The sequence below is a fragment of the Spermophilus citellus genome, assembly GCF_964194105.1.
Source record: "Spermophilus citellus genome assembly, chromosome: 1".
NCBI lineage: Eukaryota > Metazoa > Chordata > Mammalia > Rodentia > Sciuridae > Spermophilus > Spermophilus citellus.
In genome coordinates this window covers 133,071,415-133,097,688 of record NC_138182.1, presented here as the reverse complement: position 1 = coordinate 133,097,688, position 26,274 = coordinate 133,071,415, and the positions used below count along the sequence as shown (strand labels likewise).

The 26,274-nt window shown below is 36.8% G+C and overlaps 2 protein-coding genes across 6 annotated transcripts; one reads left to right on the top strand and one right to left on the bottom strand.

Annotated features, from left to right (window-relative positions):
* Positions 1-105: 105 nt before the first annotated feature.
* On the bottom strand, positions 106-16,715 carry SLU7 (SLU7 homolog, splicing factor). Of its 2 annotated transcripts, none has more exons than XM_081307842.1 (16): positions 16,600-16,715; positions 13,924-14,099; positions 13,319-13,472; positions 12,648-12,728; positions 12,223-12,387; positions 10,972-11,040; positions 8,222-8,269; positions 7,689-7,820; positions 7,321-7,418; positions 7,097-7,164; positions 6,723-6,862; positions 5,958-6,119; positions 3,648-3,752; positions 3,316-3,387; positions 3,087-3,203; positions 106-2,440 (listed from the first exon to the last, which is right to left on the bottom strand). In XM_081307842.1, exons 2-16 carry the CDS (start codon positions 14,091-14,093, stop codon positions 2,261-2,263), a joined length of 1,761 nt encoding a protein of 586 aa, XP_081163968.1. In that variant the 5' UTR covers positions 14,094-14,099; positions 16,600-16,715; the 3' UTR covers positions 106-2,260. The 2 variants fall into 2 exon arrangements, with proteins under 2 accessions (XP_081163968.1, XP_081163969.1); XM_081307843.1 differs by having other exon boundaries at positions 13,924-14,104; positions 16,600-16,678.
* A 1,300-nt stretch (positions 16,716-18,015) lies between these two features.
* Positions 18,016-25,433, top strand: PTTG1 (PTTG1 regulator of sister chromatid separation, securin). 4 transcript variants are annotated; one of them, XM_081308196.1, is made up of 6 exons: positions 18,016-18,114; positions 18,462-18,563; positions 18,957-19,135; positions 20,484-20,577; positions 24,432-24,590; positions 25,300-25,433. In XM_081308196.1, exons 2-6 carry the CDS (start codon positions 18,473-18,475, stop codon positions 25,377-25,379), a joined length of 603 nt encoding a protein of 200 aa, XP_081164322.1. In that variant the 5' UTR covers positions 18,016-18,114; positions 18,462-18,472; the 3' UTR covers positions 25,380-25,433. The 4 variants fall into 4 exon arrangements, with proteins under 4 accessions (XP_081164322.1, XP_081164325.1, XP_081164323.1 ...); XM_081308199.1 differs by having other exon boundaries at positions 18,029-18,114; positions 18,428-18,563; XM_081308197.1 differs by lacking the exon at positions 18,016-18,114 and adding an exon at positions 18,129-18,226.
* Positions 25,434-26,274: the final 841 nt, after the last annotated feature.

Sequence of the window (26,274 nt, the reverse complement as noted above, 5' to 3'; positions counted from 1 at the left end):
GTCTCTGCGGAGCGTGCATGCGCGCTGGCCCGCCGCAATTTTGTTAGTGTGTGAATGGAGCTGGAGAATTTTTTTTTTTTTTTTTTTTTTAGTATTTGGTGGACACAACATCTTTGTATGTGGTGCTGAGGATCGATCCCGGGCTGCACGCATGCCAGGCGAGCGCGCTACGCTTGAGCCACATCCCCAGCCCCTGGAGCTGGAGAATTTTAATTGTGTTGTTCTGGGGATGAATTGTAGAATCTTAGGAATGGAGGGCACTTGGCTTTATCCACATAGTTCCTCATTTTTACATTCAGAGAGCTGCAATGTTTTGAATTTGAAGTGATAATGCTCCAATATTTATCACTTTTTGGTGTTAGTGAGGAAAAAGAACAGTTCCTTGCATTTCCGCATCACGCAAACTGGGCAGACCTGAAGTTCCATTAAGATGCAGTGGAGGAGGAGCTTCCACAAGTGGTGCTTGCTGCCCATGTTGGTCACCTTTCCATCAGTGAATGTGGATGAATGTCTCATAAGTCCTTAATCCATTTTACAGATAAGATTATTTTATTTAAAATTCCTTTTAACAACATGATTTAAAAGTAATAAACCCATATTAAGATGATTTTAAAGAAAAACCCCGGTGTACAAACGAGAAAACATTATTGAAAAAGATAAACCCAAATATAGCCCTCTTTCTTATTTTTAGGCAATTTGCTTCCAAAATTCTTTTAAACTTAGTGAAATGTTTATTTTTGTTTAGTCAGTCTTTGAAGCATTCCACATGGCTGGTTCATTTGAGGGGAAGAGTTAGGGGAGGCTATTAAAGAATGTGGGATGTTAGAATGCTGGAATTTCTTAATACGAACTCATAAAACTAGCTCAGACTCCCTGCCAATAGTACAACCCATTTCTCGACCAAGTATTTGAGATAACACTACAAACCACTCAGTTTAGTGTTCTTAATTACATACCTTTATTAACAAAAAATACAAGACAGACACCAGTGTCAGACTTGATGTTGAACCACCCTAATAACGTAAGAGTAGCAAAACAAAATTTTGACTATCTTAAGAATAAGATCTGCCTTGCTATTTTAATTTCAATTAGTTGGAATCTAGACACCATGTATATTCCTAGTATTTGCTAATTTGACTCAGCTGTTCTTCTAGAACTAAGAAGAGATTTCAACTTAACACAGTATACTACACACTTTTTTGGTAGTTTAGAAAGGTGTTAAGTAGATGCATTTATGTCGGGGATTTTAGTCTGTTTTCACTGATTCTGCTCTATCAGCATTATTTTTATAAAGTGTCCTGGGGATCATAGTGATCTCAGTTACTAAGATCCATACAAGCTATCATTACAATTCTCTGAAGAAGCCTCCAACTTCAGGTTTTGATCCCTGTAAATTTTACAAAGTGACACCTGCTAGCTATGAAGATTAGGTCTCTCTCAGATATTCTGCACTCTCTTACAATCTAACTTAATATCATGATCATTACATAAAGGCATAATAAATAACAAAATATTACAAACCATATCTACTATGATAAATGAAAGAATTTCTATGTTTTTCTAGTATTTTTCCAATAGTAGTAAAAGTACTATTATATTGACTCAAGAATGAGAAAATAGACCCAAAGACCAAGGTAAAAATAACTTTTTTCATTTCAGACCAGGAAAACCTGATAAGGTAAAAACAAGTGATTACAAAATAACTAATAACAGAGTTAAATTACAACTGTAATTGCTAGTCATTAAAAAAAAATGAAGCCCTAGTTTTGAGAAAGAGTAACTAATCTACTTTCAATGTGTGTGCTAATACTAGACAGAAGGCCAAAAAAAATTTACCAAATATTCCAAGAAGGTGGCAATACCTAGAGCCAAAGAATCGCCATTAATATGACCTGGGCATGTAACTCAGACTTTGGCTCATTTCCTCATTTTTAAAATGAACTTGCAAACAGGAAATAGTTTGAGACTTAACTGTTAAGTACAAAACATTCTTGGTGAGTAGAGAGTGAAGGTTTTTCCATATCACTAATATAAAAATTAGACTATTTCCAATCTTACTCCACACTTAATGTACTTTCTGTTTGAGTTCTTCACTTCTTCAGTGTGGAAAAGAATGAATTTACTTTGGGACTTCTGAAAGCTTTATTAAAGTTAGTCAGCAAAGAAGAGTAGACAAGGATTTTTCCAGTCTACAATCATGAGCAAGAAGTTGAAAAGACCATGTCAGCTGAATCTATCCTGGATGAATTTCTACGACTAGTTACTGTCCAAGGAAAGAGGCCATGGGGTCGTCTGGCCTCTGCCGTTTCATTCTGTAGGCCTCCATTTCCTCTTCGGTGGGTTCCCGAGTTTCATATATGCTATTATAAGGCCGTTTCCTCTCATCAACCTGCATGATCTCCTTAACATGAAGAAGGCGGGCCTCCTCTGCATTCAGTGCCTGTGGTGAGAGGGAAAAAATTACTACCACAGTGCTATGTCAGATCTCTTTTGTTCAAAAGTGGCAAAGTACCCAAGACCCCACTGAATCTGAAGAGCTATATAAAAAACATAGATTACCTAAAAAGGGCTTAGGAGTCAACTCTTCCACTGTGAAGCTACAACTAATCAGTATTTGACTCATATGACATTTTCATAGAGCACAAAACATTCTATGACATTTTAAATCAATGTTGAAGAAATTATATTTATAATAAAAATTGAACAGGGCTCATTTTTCTCAAAAGCCCACAGCTGATGCTTCTGGCAGAGAGTGTAAGTCCAATTTTTCTCCAGGACTTGCTGAAATTTACACATGATGGAACCAGAAGGCAATTCATTCTGGGCAATATGCCAATAACTCTAAAATAACAACTTTGCCAAGAACATTTCTTTGGTGAATAAGTAATATTTACCAAATATTCCAAGAAGGTGGCAATACCTAGAGCCACAGAATCACCATTAATATGACCTGGGCATGTAACTCAGACTTTGGCTCATTTCCTCATTTTTAAAATGAACTTGCAAACAGGACTAGACCATTTCCTAAGTCCCTCAGATAAAGAATACTCTTATTTGTCACTTTGTACTTGGACTTAATGGAGTACCTTTTTCAATTTTTCATGTTTCTTTTCTTCATCCTCACTATCTGAGCTGCTCTTTCGGTGCTTCTTCTTTTTCTTTTTCTTCTTCTTTTTCTCTTCTTTTAGTTTTTCCTGATGCATCTGAAAGGGAAGATTAAAATTAGTGCTATTAGGGTGAAAACAAAGCTGTAGTACAAGTTTCAAGTCCTCCTTTCAGGACTTAAAAATTTAGAACAAATGATTACAGACTTACTTCCATGAGGGTTTGAGGTTTTTTCACAGATTCTTCTCCACTTACATCATTTATAATACATTCTTCTGAATTCTGTGGGAAAACAAATGTAATGTGATTGAATGTTATAATTAGCAATCACTTAAGAACAAGTTAAAGGCTGGGGATATAGCTCCGTTGGTAGATAGAGTGCTTGCCTTGTATAAACAAGGCCCTGGGTTCAATCTCCAGCAATACATACACATACACACACGTTAAAAAATCTGAAACATGAGAGGACATGTTTTATGTAGGGTTTGAATTAAGAGCTTTGGCTGTCTTAAACATTTAAAAACAAGAAGAAAATTACTTACAACAATATCCTTTCCAGCTTCTCCAGTACAATAGGAATACTTGAAAAAAGAGTGACAGCATTTGTATCCCCATCGGCCATCCTTCCAGTAAGATCCCCAGATATGCTGTGCAGAGAGAGAGAGAGAGAAAGGGGGAAGGGGGAGGGAGAGAGATATTACTTCAGGGATTTTCATATACTGTTGATAAGATAAGACAGCCCTTTTAAAGGTAATTTGGGAAAAATTTTGGGGGATTTCTGGCTAACAGAGGGCAGGCCAATCTCAAGTGCTGAGAAGCTAGCATTACAGTTACAGTGGTCTTTAATTCAATTTTCAAAAGTCTATGAAAAATTTAGGATATACAATTTCTGTAAAAATTAAGGCCTGGGAAATTCCGGGCCTATATTCCCACTTGGCAATAAGCTACTATTGCCAACAGTGAATGTGTTGTCCAGTTTGTACAATTTGCCTAGCTCACTTCAGTGGCCTGAGCTGCTACAGGTATTTAGGTTTTTGATCCCTGACTTAGAGACAAAATTATAGTCTGGTTATTTCAAGAGTACAACAAATAGGTCTGAAGGGTGTAGGTTAGTGGTAACGCATGTGCTTAGTATGCCCTAGGTTCAATCCTCAGTACCAAAAAAAAAAAAAAAAAAAAAAAGTATAGCAAATGACAATGTATGTTTTATGCAATGCAGTATGAAATATACTGTATAATCTATTACATATTCTTGTCAAAACATTTAACATATATAAATCAAGCTTTTGGACCTGAGTTCTTATTTACAGGATATACAGAGAATTGAGGAATTGCTGAGGGCCATTACCAAGTAGGAATGACGCATCGAAATTTCCTTGCCAGCGTACCCCATGTTAAATGACTTGCCTTGGAATTTCGCTGTTGACATTGCATGTAAGGTGACCTTGCTCAAGGAAGGTGGATCCGGGTTTAGAGCTGATCAGGTTTGAGGAAGTATCCCGGTCCTTGGGTTTAGGGCGTTCCCAGTTTAAGACTTTGGGTTTTAGGGAAGTTCGATGTTGGATTATTGCTGCTGGAAATAGGGCGTTCCTGCTACCTGAGCTCCCTTGGAGTTCTCGTGAGATTCAGAGAGCATTTTGGGAAAAAAGCCTCGTGGAGTAGGTGAATTGGGTGGCAGCAGAACTGGGATTACCCCAGAGCGTGTGTGGAGGCCGGTGTGAGTTCGGGAATAAAGATTTGCTGTTTGAATCTACAAAGCTGTGTGGTGGCTCGTGATTCTGTGCCCAGCCAAGACTGCGGCAAGGAATAAGTTATATAATACTACTAACAAACAGTCAAAATATAGAATATGAGTCAGTTTACATGATAATTGGCTAGATCTGGTAAGTTGACTTGATCTGGTCATTGTCAAGAAAACAGACAGAAAGACTCTAGAATAAGACATAATAGTCAAAATAATAAAACAAACTTCAACTAGATTCTGACTAAAATAGCTATTAAAAGCACTTCTGTGGGGCTGGGGATGTGGCTCAAGCGGTAGCACGCTTGCCTGGCATGTGTGCGGCCCGGGTTCGATCCTCAACACCACATACAAACAAAGATGTTATGTCTGCCAAAAACTAAAAAATAAATGTAAAAATTCCCTCTCTCTCTCTTAAAAAAAAAAAAAAAAGCACTTCTGTGTATATCTTTTAAGAAGTGATTTAAGAACTAAATATGATAAGGGAAATAATCAATAAACAGGAGAGACTCAAACAAAGTCTACTAATATCTTTAGCATATTGTGAAATGTGTTTTAAAAAAAGAAGATGAGCTTTTGTAGCCTGTAGGAATGCTTATAAGATTCTTTCAGATTTTATGTATGTCTCAAATTTTTCATAATAAAGGTGGCAAAACAGAATACAACTAATAGCCTTTATTGGATCACTAACCTCCATATGTAGTAAATAAATGTCAATATTATCTTTAGTACTTGTCATTTTCTTTGAACATGCAATATGAAAATAAACTAATAAAATAATGTGTGAAATGTCATAGCTGCAATTTCCAAATGTTTCAAAAATTTACAAATATACAGTGTGTGTGTGTGTGTGTGTGTGTGTGATCAGTATATACACACACCTAGTCAAAAGTATTTGACAACATGTTAAAAAATTTGAATCTAGATGAGTATATAGGTGAATATTGTAGTATTCTTTCATATTATTCCCTATTTTTTGGAAAAACTTCATAAAACTCACTGTAAGTATTAAAGGACAAAGAGCATTGTGATGGATAGTAAATAAAGTTATAATAGAAAAATGCAATCCATAGCAAAACTACTATGGTAAATGGTTTAGTTTAATACATACTGTATGGTTGTGGATCTTTACATCCTCCTCATATTTGGAGCAGGCAACAGCTCGCTCTTGTCCTTTGATGACTGTACCATGTCTTGAGTATTCTACATAGTCTTCGGTCTGGGCTAAAAGCAATTCAGCTGGAGGAGCATCCAAGTGTTCTTGGCCACCATACTAAAAGAACATTGGACATTATTAAATACATGTACACAATACTCTGGAAGGGTTTATTTTTCAACCAGAAAGATTAAATGAGCATCCTTTCCTAGGTTTGTTATAGAGAACAGTGAAAAAAAAAGCCTCCAAGTTTTCACAAGCAAATAAAAGGCATTTCGGTTCTTATTCATCTGTTAACGCTGGTAGATCACAAGATGGCCATAAGTCCCTCTTATCGGTATAGGCATGCTCCTGGCCTCATGACTTTGCTGGTCCTTTCATCAAGAGATGAAATCTGTTTCTCTATTCCTTAAATTTGGGCTTGGCCATGTTACTCTTGGTGATGGGAAGTTGGCAAGTGTGAAGCAAAGGCTCTTGTGCACTGGAGCAAGTTTATTTTAAGCTACTAAGTTTTGGATGGCATGTTTTGCTGCAAAAGTTTACTGAAACAGAAAGTCTGTTCCAAGTGAATGTAAGGAAAGGACTCTATTTTTCATGGATTGAAAGGAACTTCTTGAATGCTCACTTTGTATCATATTCCAAATATAAAAATGAATACTTATTAATTAGTAACATCTCTTTAAGGATGCTTAAGCTCTTTATCATTTTGGTCAAAATTACCTTTTCTAGGATGCTTTCTTTTTGCTGTTCTTTGAAGTCTTCCTTTTTGACTTTGAAGGACTTATACAACAGCTCTAGTTTTGTAGGATCTGCCTGTAGATGCACTTCAGATCCTTTGTCATAGGCTTCCCAAGCAAACACTAGAATAATTCAAAGCACCATAAATGAGTTGCCAGCTACATTTATTGCATATTTATTTTCTTTTCTGGTGCTGGGGAATGAACCCAGGGCCTTGCACATGCTAGGTAAGCACTTTACCAGTGAGTAATATCCCAAGCCCCTTATTGTATGTTTCTTTAAAGCAAGCTTTAAAACACCACCCTCAATTTCTTAGGAGCTCATATAAAATGCCTTGGCATACAGCAAACACTTACACTGTGTCTGAGCCATTGAGATGGTATCTCCTGTGTATCTAACAAAGTTATCTCCTGCATAACTCACTCTGTAAATACAAACAAAAAACCCGTTTCAGGGATTGTTTTAAGGAATGTTAATTCATAAAATTGATTCTAAATTAAAATGAGCACCATCTATAGTTGTGTCAGAAAATAATTAATTTTCCATTATCTTGAAATCTGTAAATTAATTTGATACTTACTCATCTGGATTCTTTCCAGCGTTGGCATAAGGATTCTCTCTCATTGCTCTAGTTTTTGGATCATAGTAGGCAGAATTTGGATCTAAATTTCTCAAGTACTAGGAGAAAAAGTATTTAAATAATGAATTATTTAGAGCAAACAAGATTTCAGCAGGTAGGAAGAGTTGATCAAGATCATTTAAATGTGTGTGTATACTTCCAGGGTATAGGTGAAGAGAAAAAAAAACAGACTGATATCCCATCTTGGCAAAATTCTACATTACCCAATTAACACCCAGATATGAACAGTATGACCAATATGAACAGATACAGTTTCAGCTGGGAAAACAGTATTTTTCAAACACGTATATTAGGTTGGCAAGACTTACTTTTGCAATATCTTCTCGAATCCTGAGATTCCGGACAGTAATTCGTCTCTTAGAGTCAAAATTCTGTCCTGGCATGTCAATATCATCTGCATATTTGTCTTCATCCTCATCTTCACTGTTGTGATCTTTTTCCTGAGAGGGAACAAGAAAATTCAGTTAAAAAAGAGTGGCATTTAGTTTCTTTCTTTTCTTTTAGTCAAATCTTTATTCTTTTGTTATTTAGAAGCTATTAGTGAGCAGGGTGCAGTGGCATAAGCCTGTAATTCTAGGGACTAGGGAGGCTGAGGCAGGACGGTCATGAGTTCAAAGCTAGACTTAGCAATTTAGCAAGGCCTTAAGCAACTTGGAGAGACCCTGTCTCTAAATAATATATAAAAAGGGCTTGGAATGTGGGTCAGTGGTTAAATGCCTCTGAGTTCAATCCCTGCTTAAAAAAAAAAAAGGCAAACTATTAATAGTTATTATGATATTAATACTAGTCATTGAAAACAAAGAAAGTTAATGTATACTTAGAAAGGCCAATAATTTATTACCGTTTGAGAATTTGGTTCCTCTTCTCCCCACTGGTGTTTTGGAGAATTCTGCATTGTGAAAAAAGGAAAAGCATTGTAATTTTATTCCACAATCTGTTGATTATTTAAACCCTCTAAATAGGTCTTTTTTTTGGTACTGGGGATTGAACCCAGGGCCTCTTGCCTTATTTAACACTTCAAAAACATAATTACAATAGTTTGGAGCTAGGAGTGTCATTCCATGGTACAGTGCTTGCGGAGCATTCACAGGGCCCTGGGTTTAATCCCTAGTACTGCTAAAAAACAAAAATTCGCCACAAAAACCCCTAACTGAACAGATTTTCACATTTCTTACTTGTAATGAGCTCAGATATCCTGAATACAAGTATGCCATTGTGAATAGTTACTTTTACTAGTTTGTCTACAAAACCAGATTTCTATAGAATTTTTATCTATATAGGATTATAATCACACAAAGGTAGATCAGATGACTAAATTACCCAATAAGTACAATTTCTTTTCTTTTTGTTCTCACATGTATTATTTTTATTAAAAATAAAATGCAAACCAAAGCAACACATATACATAACAGGGAAAAGTGACATAGAAATAAACAAAAACATCCAAGAGATAACTGATATAATATCCTGAAATAGATTCTTCCTGGAAATTTGTAAAACACAGATGAATGTACTTTTAAATGCTCATAAAATCTCACAAAGCCAATAAGTATAATTTCAATATGTGTTAGTCTTCAGACATAAAATGTTCATAAACCTCACTTGTTTTCTATCAAGCCCAGAAAGAAAATGTGACCAGACTCTTGTAATAAGAATCCTCAGAGCCAAAACCAACTTTTGTAAAATTTTGGCAAAGCAATCTACTCAGGTGAAACAATACTGTGATTTAGGGACAGTCCAAAATTCTTGTCAGGAAGGATTAGCAACTGCTCAGTGTGCTAACTCTACAAAATGCCTATAGCATGGTCAGTATATCATCATGTTTCTCTAATGAGGCTTTAAAGATTAAAAAAGAAGATAGCATTAGTGAGGGAATGTGGAAATAGATGTGCACACATGTGCATGAATATGCATGTACACACACATACTGATGGGAGTATAAATCTGCATAGCCTTTCTGAATGGAAGATGAGTCATATGTCATTAAAATTTTAAAATGCAAGCATTCACTGCACTGATAATTACAATTCTAGGAATTTATCCTAAGGAAATAATGTGTTAAATTGTGTAAAAATGTTGTGTATAAGCATGTGATTAAAAAAAAAAGAATGTGATTTTTGTGTGGAGTATACTTATTAAGAAATTAGGAAAAAGTAAATTAACAATAGATGATTGGTAATATAAATTTACCGTGCTCAATGGAACATTGAACAACTACTAAGAGAGTCTATGTAAGGTGAAGAAAACCATAAATAATTTGCTAGTTTTCTCATGGAAAAAAGAAGGGAAAAAAGAGGAAAATAAATTATATATTTGAAAAAAATTATCTATTTATATTTATACAAGAAACTCTGAGAAACCAAAAAAAAAAAAAAGTTCTCGGGGAGGGTTTAGAGATAGGATGGGTGCAGGGTGGCAATTTTTTCATTGCATATCTTTTTAAATTGTTTTTATTTTTGAATCATATGAATTTATGTAAAAATAAATAGTGTCATATGTCTAGATTTAATGACACAGAAAACAAAGCCTTCATTATACTATATACTTTTAATAAATAAATATGTAAAGGTGAATTCATTAAAAAACATAATTATATACATTACAGAGATATATTTGGGAGGAGAGCAAATATAGCTCAGTGGTAGAACACAGCATGCTTGGCGTGGGCAAAGCTCTGAGTTTGAGCCCCAGCACTGCAAAAACCCAAACCCCAAAAGTTATTAACACAGGGGTTATTTACTTTCTTCTTTATAATCTTCTAATTTTTCTCACTTAATATGTTATATTTTCAAAACCAGATATGTGAATGTTTTTAAAAGATAATTTTTTTGGAGTTCCCACTAGTTATTTAAATTAGACATTTACACTACTATATGCAGTTCATCTTAATATGCAGACACCCAAATGGGGAAAAAAATTATCAGACCCCTTCATACTTTTCAGTACCTTTACTGAATTATATGCTTACAATTACAGAGAATATGTTTCCATAACAAGCGAAACAGACCCTTTTCCTTTCCCCAGAGTTGGTAATAATGAACAATAATCATAACAATACAACAATTATAATACTTCATAATAGTCAACAATTACAAAGGGTTTTTTGTGATATGTAGGTTAAGTATGGGGCAGGCAGGTGGGGTGTATGTGTTATCATTATCTCTATTTTAGTATTCTACTGAGGTTCAGAGAAGCAAATTACTTTTTCTAAGAGCAGGTTGCTAGCCAGGCACAGAGGTAGATTTTAAATACCTATCTGATAAGTTATTTTGCCTTAATAATTGTCTACCTAGTAATTACTTCCTGAGTTGTGTTTGCTTTGCAACTCATACATGCTAAGAGTCCCTTTTAGAAACTTAGTCAACAACTCTAAATGTTTATTATTTGTGGCATTTCCCACTTATGGCATGATACTGGAGTTCAAAGTTTTAGATTTTAGATTCTGGATTTTTGGATTAGTGATGCTTAAACTATACTGTATTTCTCTCTCCCAAATGTCTTTTTAAACAAGAGATATATACAATTCTTAAGTCAAATTCCATTTCATTGTTTAAAAGAGTTTGAATATTTTTTTTAAATTTTTTTACTTACAGCTTGTTCTACTAGTTTTCCTGAGGCTAATTCTTCTTGCAGTTTCTGGGCTTTCAAAGTTCGTTTGGCCTTAAAAAAAAGAAAGAAACATTTTAAACTAGGCCTGACTCTCTAAAGGGGACAAATTACAAACTCCTATTTGAACCAGGAGTCAGCAGAGCAGATGGCACTAGTGGTAAACTGAAAGTTCTGACCAAAACAGGCATATTGTAGGCAACTCCAGACAACTGAATGACTCTTGTCAGACAGTTCCCGAATTATCATGTTTCAAGTGTTCACAAAAAGATAAGCTGGTTGTGGGCTGGGGATGTGGCTCAAGCGGTAGCACGCTCGCCTGGCATGCGCGCGGCCTGGGTTCGATCCTCAGCACCACATACCAACGAAGATGTTGTGTCCGCTGAGAACTAAAAAATAAATATTAAAAATTCTCTCTCTCTCTCACTCTCTCTTTAAAAAAAATTTAAAAAAATAAGATTTCAAAACCTTTGGGATATTTAAAAAAAAAAAAAAAAGATAAGCTGGTTGTGGTGGAGCACACTAGTAATACCAGAGATTCAGGAGACTGAGGCAGGAGGATCTCAAGATCAAAGGTGGTCTCAGTGATTTAGATCCTGTCTCAACATAAAATATAAAAAGGACTGGGGATGTAGCTCCATGGTAAAGCACCTCCAAGTTCAATCTCCAATACAAAAAAAAAAGTCCATATTTTTATGTGAAATCTCATATGATACTTAAATACCTTTAATTAAAAAAATTAATTACCTTTAATTTAAAAAAAAGGCAGTGTTGCCTATCGTTTGAAGGAATGGGGGTAAGTAGGTAAAAAAAATCACAATAAAAAACCAAATTTGAATTGAAAATTATAAAAGAATAAAATAAAATTTTTCTATTCTACAACCATCCCTAAATGTTATGTGATAGAATTATAATATAATAGACGTATGGGCCAGCTACAGCCTAGGGGCCCAGAGTTCAGAATGCTTAAACCTGAAAAAACCAAAAACTTTGGATGTCATATTGTTCTCATGTTTCCAGTATCTTTTGCTATATAAGTTGTGAGTGAAGGACAATAAAAGAATCAAATAAGAAGAAACTGCTGCCAAATACAGCTACCATTCATTTATTTTCACTATTCAATAAGGCACCATTTTTTATAGCGCTTTAAGATTTGAAAAATAGAGTTTTTAAGTCAGAGACATGACAAAATGTACATTATTTAAGGACAGTAGACAAGCAGGGAATGTTGCTCACCAGATCAACTTTGGCATATTCTTCCACAATTTTCATGTGTTCTTCTGGATTATAGCCATTCCACCGATCTCTTTTTCCATCATAGTCAAACATCAGTTGAGGCTGGACATGTTCATCTGGAGCTATATTAGTACCTGTAAATTTGGCTCCAACTCGCCTAGGTCTCTGGAAAGTAGAAGATTTATTTATTTTTTTGTAAATATTTGTAGCCCAGAGGAAAAGTTCATATAACCTGTACAGAGTAGATATGAATAGTCTATTCTAATTGAATAGTTTTCTAACAGAAAATCTTGATGGTGCTGGACTAATTTTGCTCAAAATAATTTTAACTTGCACCAAAATATAGGAAAACTTAGAATATAAGTTCTAACAAGCTAAAAAAGACTCTGACATCAGTTTTCCAAAATTCTTAAAGATGAACTTACCTCAAAGCAGTCTTTCTTTTTGTGTGTCATGGCCCCACAATTTTCACATGCTCCTTTGCGGTACTTAGTAGTTATGGAATTCTATACAAATGTAAAGAAAACAAAGCATGTGTTTTATTTATATGCATAAGTTTAAAAATAACTTGGTTATCATGACTATCTTGTCAAGAGACATTTCTGAAAAACTTTTTTAGTTGTTGATTGACCTTTATTTTGTTTATTTATATGTGGTGCTAAGAATCAAGCCAGTGCCTCACACATGCTAGGTAAGTGCTCCATCACTGAGTTATGACCCCAGCCCGAAATAATATGTTAAGAAGAAAAATCTGTTAAGTCTTCACACATTTATAAATGAAAAAGTCTAAGGATTTCAGCAATAAGAAAATACAGCAGCTAAAGTAGTACACATTGTGAATTTCATACCAGATAAAGAGTTACATAATCTTTCCACTTTATTTAGTATTGAACTCAGGGGTACTTGACCACTGAGCCACATCCCCAGCCTTATTTTGTATTTTATTTAGAGACAGGGTCTCACTGAGTTGCTTAGCATCCCACTTTTGTGGCTGGCTTTGAACTTGCGATCCTCCTGCCTCAGCCTCCCCGTTTATATTAAGTTCTTAAAATAAAATCTCCATATCCATGAGGACACACACAGGTTGCCTACATACCTCTTTTACTCCCCTCTTGTACCATTCCCCAGATGAGCTGAATTGCTTTTGTTTCTCTGGTTGTGGTCTCTGATGCTTTAAAGTAGGTCTTTTTGATGGATCAATATACCATGGCACTGAAGAAATATACTGAGGAATATGAGGGTTGATGTCTCTGTAATAAAATTTTTTAAAAATTTAAGAATAAAGTTTGAAAATAGTATTACAATTACAAAGGTAACTTACACAGAATCTATGAATAGAAATATTGCAGTGGAAGGGGGAAGAGAATATGGTGCTGTCTCTATAGTGAAGCACAGAGAACAAAAAAAAAAAAAAGAAGAAAGTAATTTATGTTACATTGAAAAAATTTCCAATCAAGATACTAAGGATAGTGATATAGCTGAAGAGGAGGAGAAAGGGAGGAAGGTAGAAATGTGACTTAAATGTTCCATCAGAGAAAGAAGTTAAAAGAAAATGTCTAGTTAACTGATTAAAATAATCATAAGTATTATTATTTAGAGATGCTTAGCATTTATGTCATAAATGCTATAAATGATTTCCTGTCAAAAGATTAGATAAAAATTTGAATTTTCAATGAATAGATCATGAAAAAAATTACTCACTTTCCCTCTTCATCAACTTCTGCTGGAGCATTACCCAGTTTTCGCTGTTCTTCTAGCTCCTTCTTCTTTCTCCAGTCCTCTCGAGTCATCTTCTTTGGTTCTTCCAAATTCATTTCTTTGGACCCCGATAGGGGTGCAGCATTAACCGTGTCCACAGCTGCGGCTGACATGATGACCTGGCTTCCCCAAAGGAAGAAAGGAGAGTCCTTTACAGAAGGAAGTAGGCCTTCATAAATTCATCACCGAAACCAGTAAAAACACATCGTAACAACACATACCATTGATTATATATGTTTCATATTCCTATTCTTTCATAGTGTCTGTGAAAGGTCTCTTTCTCTGCCTCAAAAGTCTCTACAAACTCTTAGCACTGTTTTTTCCCCAACTCTAATTTACAAATGGAGGGAGACACATATTTAAAATTTCATGGGACTCTTTTCTCTTGTGTACATTCCTGAATTGCCCTTTCCAGCATGTGTCCCAAACTTGGTAACCACAGTAACTCCTAAAGTATACAGGGTTCCATCCCTCTTTCAAGAAAAAAATGCCTCTTCATGTCTCTATTTCCTCACCTTCTGCTTCCCTTCTCACTCTCACTTAGCCTCTGTCCCCAACCACTCCAATGAAAGAGTTAGTTATTGATGTTCAATGTACTAAATTAACTAGACATTTTTCAGTTCTGTTCCTTTCCTTTTTTATATATTCTTATTCCTTGGCTTCTATACTACATTCTATGTTTTTTTCCTGTACTTCTCTCATTGCTTCCTTTGTTCCCTTAAAGGCTCATTCTTTACTGCCCAGTTATTTAATGTTAGTTTCCTCAAGTCTCAGTCACAGCCTCCTTCATTACTCTACACAAAAGCAGAGGCACCTAAACTCAATATACCTTAATTCAAACTCCTGATCTTCCCTCTAAAATACAGTCTCCTCTCACTGTGTACTATTTCAGTGAAAGACAATAACATTCATTTCTTTTCTTTCCTTAATTTTAAAGAAAATTTTTATTTGTTCTTTTTAGACATACATGACAGTAAAATGTATATTGACATATTATACATCCATGGAGTCTAACTTCCCATTCTTGTGGTTGTACATGATGGCACCAACCATTTCTTTATATAAGTGTTCCAGCTTATCTACATATCTATTTCATTACTAAGATTACTTTCACTTTCTGAATATCACTGAAATGCATCTACTTCTCTCCATTCTCAATACTACCACCTTATTATATATTATTACTTTTTTGACTTGTTGGTCTGCTGATTCCTTCCAACTAATTCCCCATGATGGAGACAGTTTAATTTTTCAGAACAAAAATTTGATAATATCATGTCCTTTTATCCAAATGTAACCCTCCAATGCATCATTATCCAAAAGAAATTTAATAACAATCTCATACATAATTTTCTTTTCCACTAATTGTATTAAAAATTAGAGAGTAAAATTACTTTTATATGATTTTATTGAACTCAATGTATCCAACCATTATAATTTCATATGCCAATCAACATTAAAAAATAAACTCAGTTTGCAAAGCTGATATGGACTTTACTTTTATTGGGACTAGTCATATTTCCAGTCTCAATGTCGCACAAGTAGCCAGTAACTGTCATATTGAACAACACAGCTTAAAAGGTTCTTATCATCTATTCTAAAAATCAACTTCTTTTTAGCACATATGGTTTAGTACCTGTCTACCTTCCAGCCTGTATTAGCTTTTCATCCCAGTTACCAAAATACCTGACAAGAACAACTTAAGAGGAGAAAACACTGCGCTTTTACACATGCTCTTTCTTAATAAGAAGTGCTCTGTGGCTAGGAGTCTATGATGCTGCTGAAAGGTGTGATCCTCTCCTGTATCTAGTCCAAAGAAAACCTCCACAGATGCTTGTGTAATATATAAATTGATGACAGTCTAAGTGTACACTGAGATGAAAAACAGTGGTAGATTTGATTATCTTCACTTTAACAGCTACCATTTCTTGAGCTTACCAGGCATGATCTCAACTAATCTTTTCAACCCCACTTTATAGTGAAGAAACAAATTCTGAAAGACTAAGACTCTCCACCAAGGACACATGCTAGGAAGAGACAAAGATCTCAAACCCAGGCCTGTCTGATTCCAATGTCAGTTCTAACCTCTCCACAGGGCAGGGGCTTCTGGGCCTGCAACGTTGAAAGCTATAACTGAATGAATAAAGTTGTATTTATCAGATGCCCTCGCTGGGGAGGGGCCCACTTTCTCCAGTTAAAAACAAGAGCTCCGACTGACAGAGTAGTCTTACTCCTACAGTGTAAGAGTGCTTAGAACTTTACATAGACCATCGCATTAAGCCTCATAATAGCACAAGAAAGTAAGATCCTCCCTACCTAATGAGAAAATTGAAGCTCAAAGAAATTCTTCTGGAGTAAACAGTCAACTTGGGGAAGGACCACTCAAGATACCCGAAACAAAGAGGCACTCGCCGTTACCCCGACTCTCTGCTTGGTGTGGCTGGACACTGATGTCAGGCCTGCGTCCCAGCCTAACAGTGGGTTTCCCGTCCCGGCTCCCCCATCACCCCCGTGAAAATACATCTAATGATCAGGAGCCCCGCCCACCCATTTTCTGAGGTTTCCAGCTCTTTGCCACTCCTACCTCACCTCCCTCAAAGCTTCAGAATATTTCCTTACCCTGTCTGGCCGCAGCCTACCCAACAACCATCCGATAGAAACGAAACTAGTCCGGCAATGTTTACTTCCGGGCTTCCTGCCTCCTCCCGGCAGTCACTGCGGTAATTTCCGGACAACCGACACATGCTCACTGACAAGTACTTGCCATGGGTGTCGCGAGACTTGAGCTATGCCTTTTTCAACTGGTTATCCTGGGCAGTTTGATAACTTCTGGCTGTGCAGCTTTTCCACTCTTTCTGGAAATCCTTGTTCCTATTAGAATTGCAGTATTGTAGGATGCAAAAACCTCCCGAAATTTAGTACCTAAAACAAGCAACAGCTTAAAACTCGCTAGAGGGCTATTTAATGAATAGGGAAGTTTGTGACGTATGAACTAAATGAAGCAATTAAATTACTAGTAATTAGTAGCCAGCCAATGTAGCACGCTAGGGATGTGTGTGAACACAAAGTGTCTTTCCTCGAGTTTGCACCATACAGAGTGAGAAAGACCCTAATCATTCAAATAATTCTCAGTTGGAAGAAGCCGCTAGAAAAATATCAGGAGCTGCGAGATGGAATGTTTTGGTAATTATGTCACGTCGCCCTGAAGTGAACTTGCATTTTATTATGAGAAAACAAAAAAATACTATAAAATATTTTTTTTTTGCTTTGGAAACTAATAGCATTTATAATATTCCTATCCTCCTTGGGAAGTATACATGTGTGGTTTTTGTCTTTAAATTTTTTTTTTTCGGTATTGGGGATCAAACCCAGGGCATAAAGCCTGGTAGGTAAGTCCTCTCTGTACCACTGAGATGCAGCCCCAAATAGAAAGTATACATATAAAATAAAAAACTGAGAAATAAGCAATAATTTTGGTTACAGAATTTCCTGTCATTTGAGTGTGCTGCCTCTTCTGAAAGTTTATCCCCTGATCCCATGCATGTATGCGTTTTCAAATGTGAGAGTTAAATTCTCTGCCTCGATAGAATCCCCTCCTACCCAACCCCCTTTAAAAAAATAATTTGTATTAAGGAATGTAAACATTAACTTTTATTTTATAATGCTGCATATAAAGGAAGACTGCTTATTCCAGTGGGGCTAGGCTTTCAGATGATCTCCATTCTTTTTTTCCAAGCCTACCAAATTTTTACAGTATTTGAAAATAAGTAGCAATAAATAGAAATGGAAATATATATTTTATTTTCAACCCTTTCTACAGTGTCAACTGAATAAAAAAGACCTCAAAACAATAAAACAGTGACATTGGGTCAGTACGTTAGTCCACACAGCTCAACGTTATGGAGAGCAAAAAGCCTCCCAGGGTTTTTTTTTTTTTTTTTTTTCTTGGTAGGAAAGGAATCACAGACTTCCGGAGAAAGAGCTTTTGGGCGGGTCCTGGCAGTGTGATTTCCTCTCATTGGTTCTTTTTTACAGACTCCGCCTCAGGCCCCGCCTCCTCGCGGAGAAACCAATTGAATCGCGAGTTGTGTTTTAAACCGCGGGCGTGAGGCGTCTCTGGCCGCGCGGTTTTGGGTGAGTTTGTTGGGAACGGCGTGAAGGACCCGGGTTCAGCGGTGTGAAGGCGGAGTGTTGTCGGGCTCGGAGCTGGGGCCGTGTGCCCGTGACTCCGGTGACTCCGATGCCGGTGCAGTAGGGACCTTGGGCTGAGTCCTGGGAGCACGGGATTCTCTTCTAATGAGAGCCTGTCCCAAACAGCCTGTTTAGACCTCAGAGCCTCTGACTCGGTCTTAAGTTCCTGGTGGCTCAAGGCGCTTGTTTTTGTCCGGACGTCCCCTGGGCAGAAAGTTAGATCTGTGCTTACCTTTGCTTTTCTCTTCTTACCCAGTTCCCGGTTTCTCATACGTACATTTCATCCCTAGAGCAATCCAGAATGGCTACTCTGATCTTTGTTGATAAGGAAAATGGAGAACCTTGTACCCGTGTGGCTCCTAAGGAGGTGCTGAAGCGGGGGCCTGGGCCTGGTGAGTATATAAGGCTGCAGTTGGACGCTAAGGTTTTATGGATGTGGCCTGGACCCAGTTGAGCATTTAGTGTAGTTCGTAGGCAACTAGTCATTTAAATACTCAGTATGTTTTTTTTTTTTTTTTCTTTTTTTCGGTGTTAGGGATACAACCCAGGGCCTCCACATACTAAGTAAGCTCACTACCAAAATCACACTTCAGCCCTTGTTCTCAGGATGTTAAGGAGATGACTTGAAGAGTATTGAACCTCAATACTTGTGATATGCTCTTGGTTACTACCAAAAATGAGGGTCAGCTTTAGGGGTAAGAATTAGGGCAAGTTTATATAAAGAGCATTGGAGTTACAAAGGAATTCACTGGTCTAATCTTATGGTGATACTTTTTCTTTGCTAGTTAAAGCCTTAGATGGGAGGTCTCAGGTTTCAACACCACTTGTTGGCAAAACGTTTGATGCTCCACCAGCCCCTAGAACTGTCAGAAAGGCTTTGGGAACTGTCAACAGAGCTACAGAAAAGAGAGTAAAGACCAATGCACCCCTCAAACAAAAACAACCAACCTTCCCTGCCAAAAAGGTAAGTATTGGCTAAGGTATTGTTTAAATTTCAGCACTTTTGGCTCTGAAAATGACTGTTGCATCCTACTTGGCTGTTTTCCCCCTAAGTAGAAGGGAAATGCAGATTAGTAAACGAGCAGAGTAGAATCACATTTTACTTCTCTGTATCTTTTTTTTTAAATATATTTTTTAGTTGTAGATGAGCACACAGTACCTTTATTTTTATGTGGTGCTGAGGATCGAACCCAGTGCCTCCCACATGTGAGGCAAGCGCTTTACCACTGAGCTACAGCCCCAGCCCACTTCTCTGTATCTTTAACTAGAAGTAGCTAATGTGGAATTTCACCTCACCTGACCTAACCTGGTATATGGCAGTAGGTTGGTTTGTATTATCTAATTAAAAAGTACATAAAATACTGAGAGGATGCCTGATGATCTTATTCAGGTGCTACCAACATTTTCCCTACCTCCCAGAGAAAGCACCAGCTTGTTAGGGGACCATTTATTTGCTAGCATGTTGATCTTTTTATGTGGTCACAAGGTACAGGACATTGTATCCCAGACTGAGAGGACTTTGTTGTGAAAGATGAGTTTAGTATATGGATTAACACCTTGAATACTTATTTAATGTGTATTAGAAGACGGTTACATCAAACCTGTGACATACATGTAGTGCAGCTTAGGACAGGGGTGTCTGTTTAAAAAAAAAAGAAAAAAGAAAATGTTAAATGCAGATATTGCAGTGATATGGGAAGAATGAGACTGTTACCCAGAACTGAAATGTGGGAAACCTGTGAGAGATTTCCTCTAGGTGTGCACATATGAAGTAAGGTAAATCAAGAATACTGAAGCTTCCATTTGTTCTACTAAGTCAATGTCTACTTGTTATTCAAAAGTCGTAGACTATCACTTGCTACCTCTTAACTGTATTTGAGGAAGACACACTTGTTAATATTAACCCAGCAAATAATTAACGTAACAGTGGTGTGAAAAAAAAATCACACTTCTATAAATCAAAAATGACTTTGAGGATTAGCTACTATTCTCAGCACTAATACTCATTTTTTCCTCGGTTAGGTTTGGATAATTGAGTAGATTAGCTCTAAATTAAGTTATGTTAACAGGTGCTAATAATAAGTCTTTAACTTTTGAGCCAGGTTACTAGAACTGTTTAAATTATATATATTTAGATTGTTTGGGGGTATAATCATGAAAACTAAGGATTATAGCTTCATAGATGACAGTATGAAATTGGCAAATTTGAAAGTGTGGTGAAGTAATATGTTTGAAGAGGCCTTACCATCTTTTGTGCTGCTTGTTTGACAAGACTTCCATTCTTGCTAACACATTTTCTTGGGTTATTTTAGATGACCGAGAAGACTGCTAAAGCAAAAAGCTCTGTTCCTGCCTCCGATGATACCTATCCAGAAATAGAAAACTTCTTTCCCTTCAATCCTTTAGGTAGTATCTTTTGGTATGGCAAAAATTGCTTTTGATCTCTGGTTTCTCTTGTAAATTCAACTCAACTGTAACTTGTGACTACAGTATATAACCCTAGACTGTAATGAGACTGACCAAACCTGGGTTGCTTAGAATAAATATACTTGTTTAGGTGGAATCATTCGCGAGGTATCACGTTTGTCAGGAGGGGAATGGGAGCAAAGGTATAGGATGTTGTTCCTGTTCTCAAAAGTATAGTACCTAGGGGAGGTGTGTCCGATATTGAGCAAGTGCCAGTGTGGACTGTCTGACTAGAAAGCTTTTTCAGGGTGTGCAAAGAGCCCTTGTATCAAACTAAGCAATGCCTGAGAGTACCTTGGTTGGTTAATTATTTCTTGGTTTAAAAAAAAAAAAAACTCTTCAGCTAGTGAAAACATTTTAAAAAAATTCCTTCAATCAGCTGTATATATCTGAAATATCTTCCATCATAGGACCAGCTTTTCAGGCTTTCATTTACTCCAGCAGTTGAGGAGAGGTTTCTATGTGTCAAACATTATTAGGGTTTGGATGCAGTGGTTAGCTTGGTACATGGGGCCCTGCCACGAGGGAACCCATAGTTCAGCGGGAAAGGCAGTCGTTGACCAGATAATCTCACTGAGTGAACAAGAAAGTGTTGTAGATCAAGTGTGCAAAGAGCCAAGGTAGGGAAAAGGACTGATGTCTTCTGGGGAATGAAAGGTAAGTGAAGCATGGGGGCAGGTCTGGCAGGGTCTTATAGAATTTTTTTTTTTTTTTTTTAAACTGGGCATTGAGCCTATGGGTGCTTTACCACTGAGCTACCTCTCCAGTCCTTTTTCAAATTATTTTTACTTTGAGACAGTCTAATAATTTGCTGAGGCTAGCCTTGTTATTCTTCTGCCTCAGACCACACAAGTCTTTGGTATTTCAGGTGTTCCCTATTGTACCTGGTGAAGGCCACAGAGATTTCTGATCCAGATTTCTAGCCCCTTTAACCAAATGGCTTTTAGTAATATTTTACTAACACATTCAGATTGTTACGGCTTTTTATATAAGAGACAATTGTGCAGTTAGTATTCTTGGAATTATGTTGTGATTTTTGCCCATCTCGAGGGTTAACTTTGAGAATGTTTGCTGAGTTGGGCAGGGGGGATTAAGTTTTGATAAAATGTAGTATATTCATGCTAATGATTGCCATTTAGCCATTAAGGAAAATGAGGTAGATTTTATATGTATAGACCAGGAAGGAGGACCATAGCAAGCTGTATTTGAGGAAAGATATTGCCAAGTAGTCCTGCATATTTTTGACAGTTTTTGGAATTTTCTGTTTGCATTCATTATCCTTTGGTTATGTGACTTTCTTACTGATTTACTTATTTTAAAAAGAGCTCTTTGGGGATAAAATTAACCCTGTAATACTGCAGACTTATTTCCTCTGTAGTCTTTTTTTTGGGGGAAAGGGGGGAGGGCTACCTGGAATTGAATTGGACACTCAGCCACATCCTCAGCCCTATTTTTTTTTTTAATGTCTTTTAAAGCTTTTATTAATGTGCTGAGGATCAAACCTAGTGCCTCCCACATGCTAGGCAAATGCTCTACCACTGGGCTATAACCCCAGTCCCCTATTTAGTATTTTATTTAGAGACGGGGTCTCACTGATTTGCTTAGTGCCTCACTTTTGCTGAGGCTGGCTTTGAACTCAGTCCTCCTGCCTCAGCCTCCCGGGCTGCTGGAATTACAGGCATGCGCCACTGTACCTGGTTTTCCTCTGGAGTCTTTTGTCTATTTATGGTTTTCTTTATAATTCTGTGGTTTTAAATTGTAGTTGTATCACTCAATATCTTTTTGACATCTGGGTTTTATCAGCCTTGAAAAAGAGCAGATGAATTCCCAAGGACCTAGGTTTTCAGAGCCCTTTCACAGCGAAGTACAAAGATGAGAACAACCACTTTCTTTCCTTTTTTTTTTTTTTTTTTTAGTGGGGGGGGGAGAGAGAGAGAGAGAGAGAATTTTTAATATTTATTTTTTAGTTATCGGCGGACACAACATCTTTGTTGGTATGTGGTGCTGAGGATCGAACCCGGGCCGCACGCATGCCAGGCGAGCGCGCTACCGCTTGAGCCACATCCCCAGCCCGAGAACAACCACTTTCTGATCTTTTGGGAGAACACTTAACCTCTATGAAAAGGAAAACTCAAAACACTATTTCAATCAAACTTCTCTTGCTGTCAAGAGAAATTGATTGTTTTAGATAATTCTTAAGAAGTAAGGCACTTGGGTTATAGGACAGAAAGTTACCTAATATGTGGTTCTTTTTTGGTCTCAGGACACTTTTAAGGTTTTAGAAATTGAAAATCCCCAAAATTTTCTGCTTATGTATCCTGTTTATATTTCTTATATTAGAAATTAAAACTAAGACATTCTAAGAATATTAATTTATTAAATAATAAACTCATAAATTAACATAAGACAAGTTTCCAAACAGATCTAGTGATAAGAATAGTATGGTTTATATTTTTGAAAATTTGCTTAATTGGACTTAATAAGACAATTGAATTCTTGTCAAATTCTTTAATCTGTTACATCTGTTTTAGCTAAGGCAAATTAAGAACATCAGGCCTCATGCAGATGTAGAGTTAGGAAAGGGGGAGTATAAGTCTTATCAGATGAATGTCAATGGTTTTCTTATGTTCCTCTCTAAAACAAGTGGCTGTATCTGAACATATAATTGCAATGTAGAGTCTTACATTTTAATTTTTAATTACAACTGAGACCATTACCAGTAAACATTGTGTATTCTGATAATACATTACTTTGGTGTAGCCCTATATTTTCTGTCTTTGCATTTATTATGCATTGATCACTTAGAAATATTGGTTCATTGAGAGGTAAATATCTAATGTTTATCTAATGTTAAATGTTTCATCATTTAACATCAAAAACCCATTAATAATCACTGTTGCTCTCATCAGAAAAGTTTAGCTAATGATAGCATGACAGTGTGAAAAACTTATTTTGCAAACTATTGCAAATAAGTTTTCCACAGTTGTCAATTTTTTCTTGATGCTCTTGAATTTTGTTATTGGCACAGACTATTTTCTTTGAAGTGTGATAGATATTCTTCATTCCTTTGAGAAAGTGTGTGACAGATACCCAAGTTTGAATGACCATAGTTGTTCCTTTGTTCTTTGAAGTGAAAATATTTCCAGAGAAGGTCTTCTAGTTTATCTTGCAACTCAAATAATCACACAAATTCCTTTATTGGAGATAATCCTCAGCTGGGTGTGGTGGCACACACCTGTAATTGCAGCGATGGGGAGGCTGAGGAAGGAGGATCAAAAGTTTGGGGCCAGCCTGGGCAATTTGGTGAGATAATGTCTTAAGATGAAAAGGCCTAGGGATGTAGCTTAGGGGTAGAGTATCCCCGAGTTCAATCCCCAGTACCAGGCAGGGGAGGAAATCATTCCTTGGTGTATGACAAATATTTCATGACACATTTTTCATTCTGTCACACGGAATCTTAAGATCTCTTTTTAAGAGTTGAGAGTGAATAAGATTATACTTGTTAATCTCTATGGTGAAGTGACTTTTTTTTTTAATTACAACTGAATAATGGTGAAGAGTGTAGTGACTACTAATGTAGTTCATTGCCAATGCCTTGATATGTGCTAAGGCACCAGCAGGTCTATCCACCATTGCTTTAATACCGACCATGCAGATGTCAACAGTGGAAAAGGTGATTAACCTTGTTAGGTAGTTTCGACCTCGTGGATCCTCTGAAAGGTTCTCTGACCTCCAGCATTTTGCTGACCACTGAGATCTGCTGTCCTGATGAGAAGATGCTTTCCCTCTGACAGATTTTGAGAGTTTTGACCTGCCTGAGGAGCATCAGATTGCTCACCTCCCCTTGAGTGGAGTGCCTCTCATGATCCTTGACGAGGAGAGAGGACTTGAAAAGCTGTTGCAGCTGGGCCCCCCTTCGCCTGTGAAGATGCCGTCGTCACCATGGGCATCTGGTAAGTGAAAAGGTGCCCTCTTGAAGGCTGAAAACGGCCTGTTTCATAACAACATCCATTACTGTGGGGACAAGAGTTATGCAGAAGGGCAGCCTATGGGTAATTTCTATGCTTTAAGGTGAAAATTGCAGAAACCTGAAAACTCTTCTCAGTTGATATTTTGTATTTTAGTCCCCAATGCCTTGGCCAAGTGAAGTGATTCTGAAATATAATCAGTCTTAGATATTGCAAAAGTATTCAATTTAACGTGTAGCTTCTTGGGCCGTAAGTCGAAGTGTATACAAAACTTGTATGGAGAGAACTCCAGTGACATCCACACTAATAGAGGATTGAGACCCACTGTGCTCTAGCGTAGAATGACACTATTTTGTTACTGCCCAAGGTTTGAGGTCTTAGTTTGTGTGGTCAGAAGCCATCCTCACTGTGCTTCCTATTTGTCCCTATGAGATAGCTTGTCCTGTTTTATCATTTGTTAGGCTGCTAGCTCTTACTCTAAGAAGAATTGAGATTCAGGTACTTCTAAGACATATCCTGATAAAGGTCAATTCTGGGACCATAGCTGCATATTAAGAAGTGTGTGTGAGGTGGGGTTGCGGGTAGGGATTCATTAGACAAAAAACATGAGTTCATGACTAAAAGTGACAGCTAGTCTGTTGATTTGGACAACTCAAGGTTTACAGAAATTTAATGAGAACTTCCTCTTTTGTAGATCCGCTGCAGTCCCCTTCAAGCATTCTGTCAACCCTGGATGTGGAATTGCCACCCGTTTGTTATGACATGGATATTTAAATTTCTTAGTGCTTTGTAGTTTGTTTGTGTTAATAAAGCATTTGTTTAACAGGCTCTAATTTTGTGATTGGTATTGGAATTTACTTAAAGCAATACAAGAACTAAGAACTAGGCTGAAGTGTTTAACAGACCAGAGTCTATAATCTGACAAGGAAGATTTGTCTGATTTGTAAAATCTTACCTTAAAACCCTATGGTTTGTTTTAACAGCTTATTTTAGAAGCTGCCACTATTTTCCCTGACGAATATACCCTTCAATGTGTACTTTATTGCTTTTTTTGTGGCCATTAACTAGTGACGTTATTAGATCTCTTAATTAGAAGAGCCACTTCCAGCTCATTAGGTATTTATTGCTAGGCATTCTTTATTGCTGGTTCTATTTAGTTTCTTTCTTTCTTTTTTTTTTTTCTATTTAGTTTCTAATGACTTTAATACCCAGTATTCAGTAATCAGACTTTGAAAACCTTTATACACTTCAACCTCCTTGGGATCTTGGATTCTTTAAAGATCACTACAGATAAGTTACCCATAGTAAATCTGCTCTGTACCTGTAAGAAACTGTATTCAGCTGTTTATCTTCTTTGGAAATTAAGTATTTGATAAGTATTGTTTAATGTTTGATATTTTTTTCAGATGAGGATAGTGAGGCTTAGATCACTGATTTGCCAAAGGTGAGAAGAGCTAGAACATGATAGAGCTGATATTTTTGTTAACGAATGAGCCCTGTTTTGCTGCTCTTCCACATGGTATGCTAAACACTGAATCAGTTTTGCCAAAGAGTTTGTTTTGTTTTTTGGTACTAGGGATTGAACCCAGGGATGCTTACTTCTGAGCTATATCCCTAGCCCATTTAATTTTTCTGCTTCCATACACGGTATCACTAAGCTGTTCAGGTC

Coding starts and splice junctions, on each gene's coding strand:
- SLU7 (XM_081307842.1), bottom strand. CDS start 14,093: ATGTCAGCCGCAGCTGTGGACACGGTTAATGCTGCACCCCTATCGGGG. Junction 6,120..6,722: donor AAGAAAGCATCCTAGAAAAG/GTAATTTTGACC, acceptor ATGTTCTTTTAG/TATGGTGGCCAAGAACACTT. Junction 3,204..3,315: donor AACCTCAAACCCTCATGGAA/GTAAGTCTGTAA, acceptor CTTCCCTTTCAG/ATGCATCAGGAAAAACTAAA.
- PTTG1 (XM_081308196.1), top strand. CDS start 18,473: ATGGCTACTCTGATCTTTGTTGATAAGGAAAATGGAGAACCTTGTACC. Junction 18,564..18,956: donor GAAGCGGGGGCCTGGGCCTG/GTGAGTATATAA, acceptor TTTCTTTGCTAG/TTAAAGCCTTAGATGGGAGG. Junction 24,591..25,299: donor GTCGTCACCATGGGCATCTG/GTAAGTGAAAAG, acceptor CCTCTTTTGTAG/ATCCGCTGCAGTCCCCTTCA.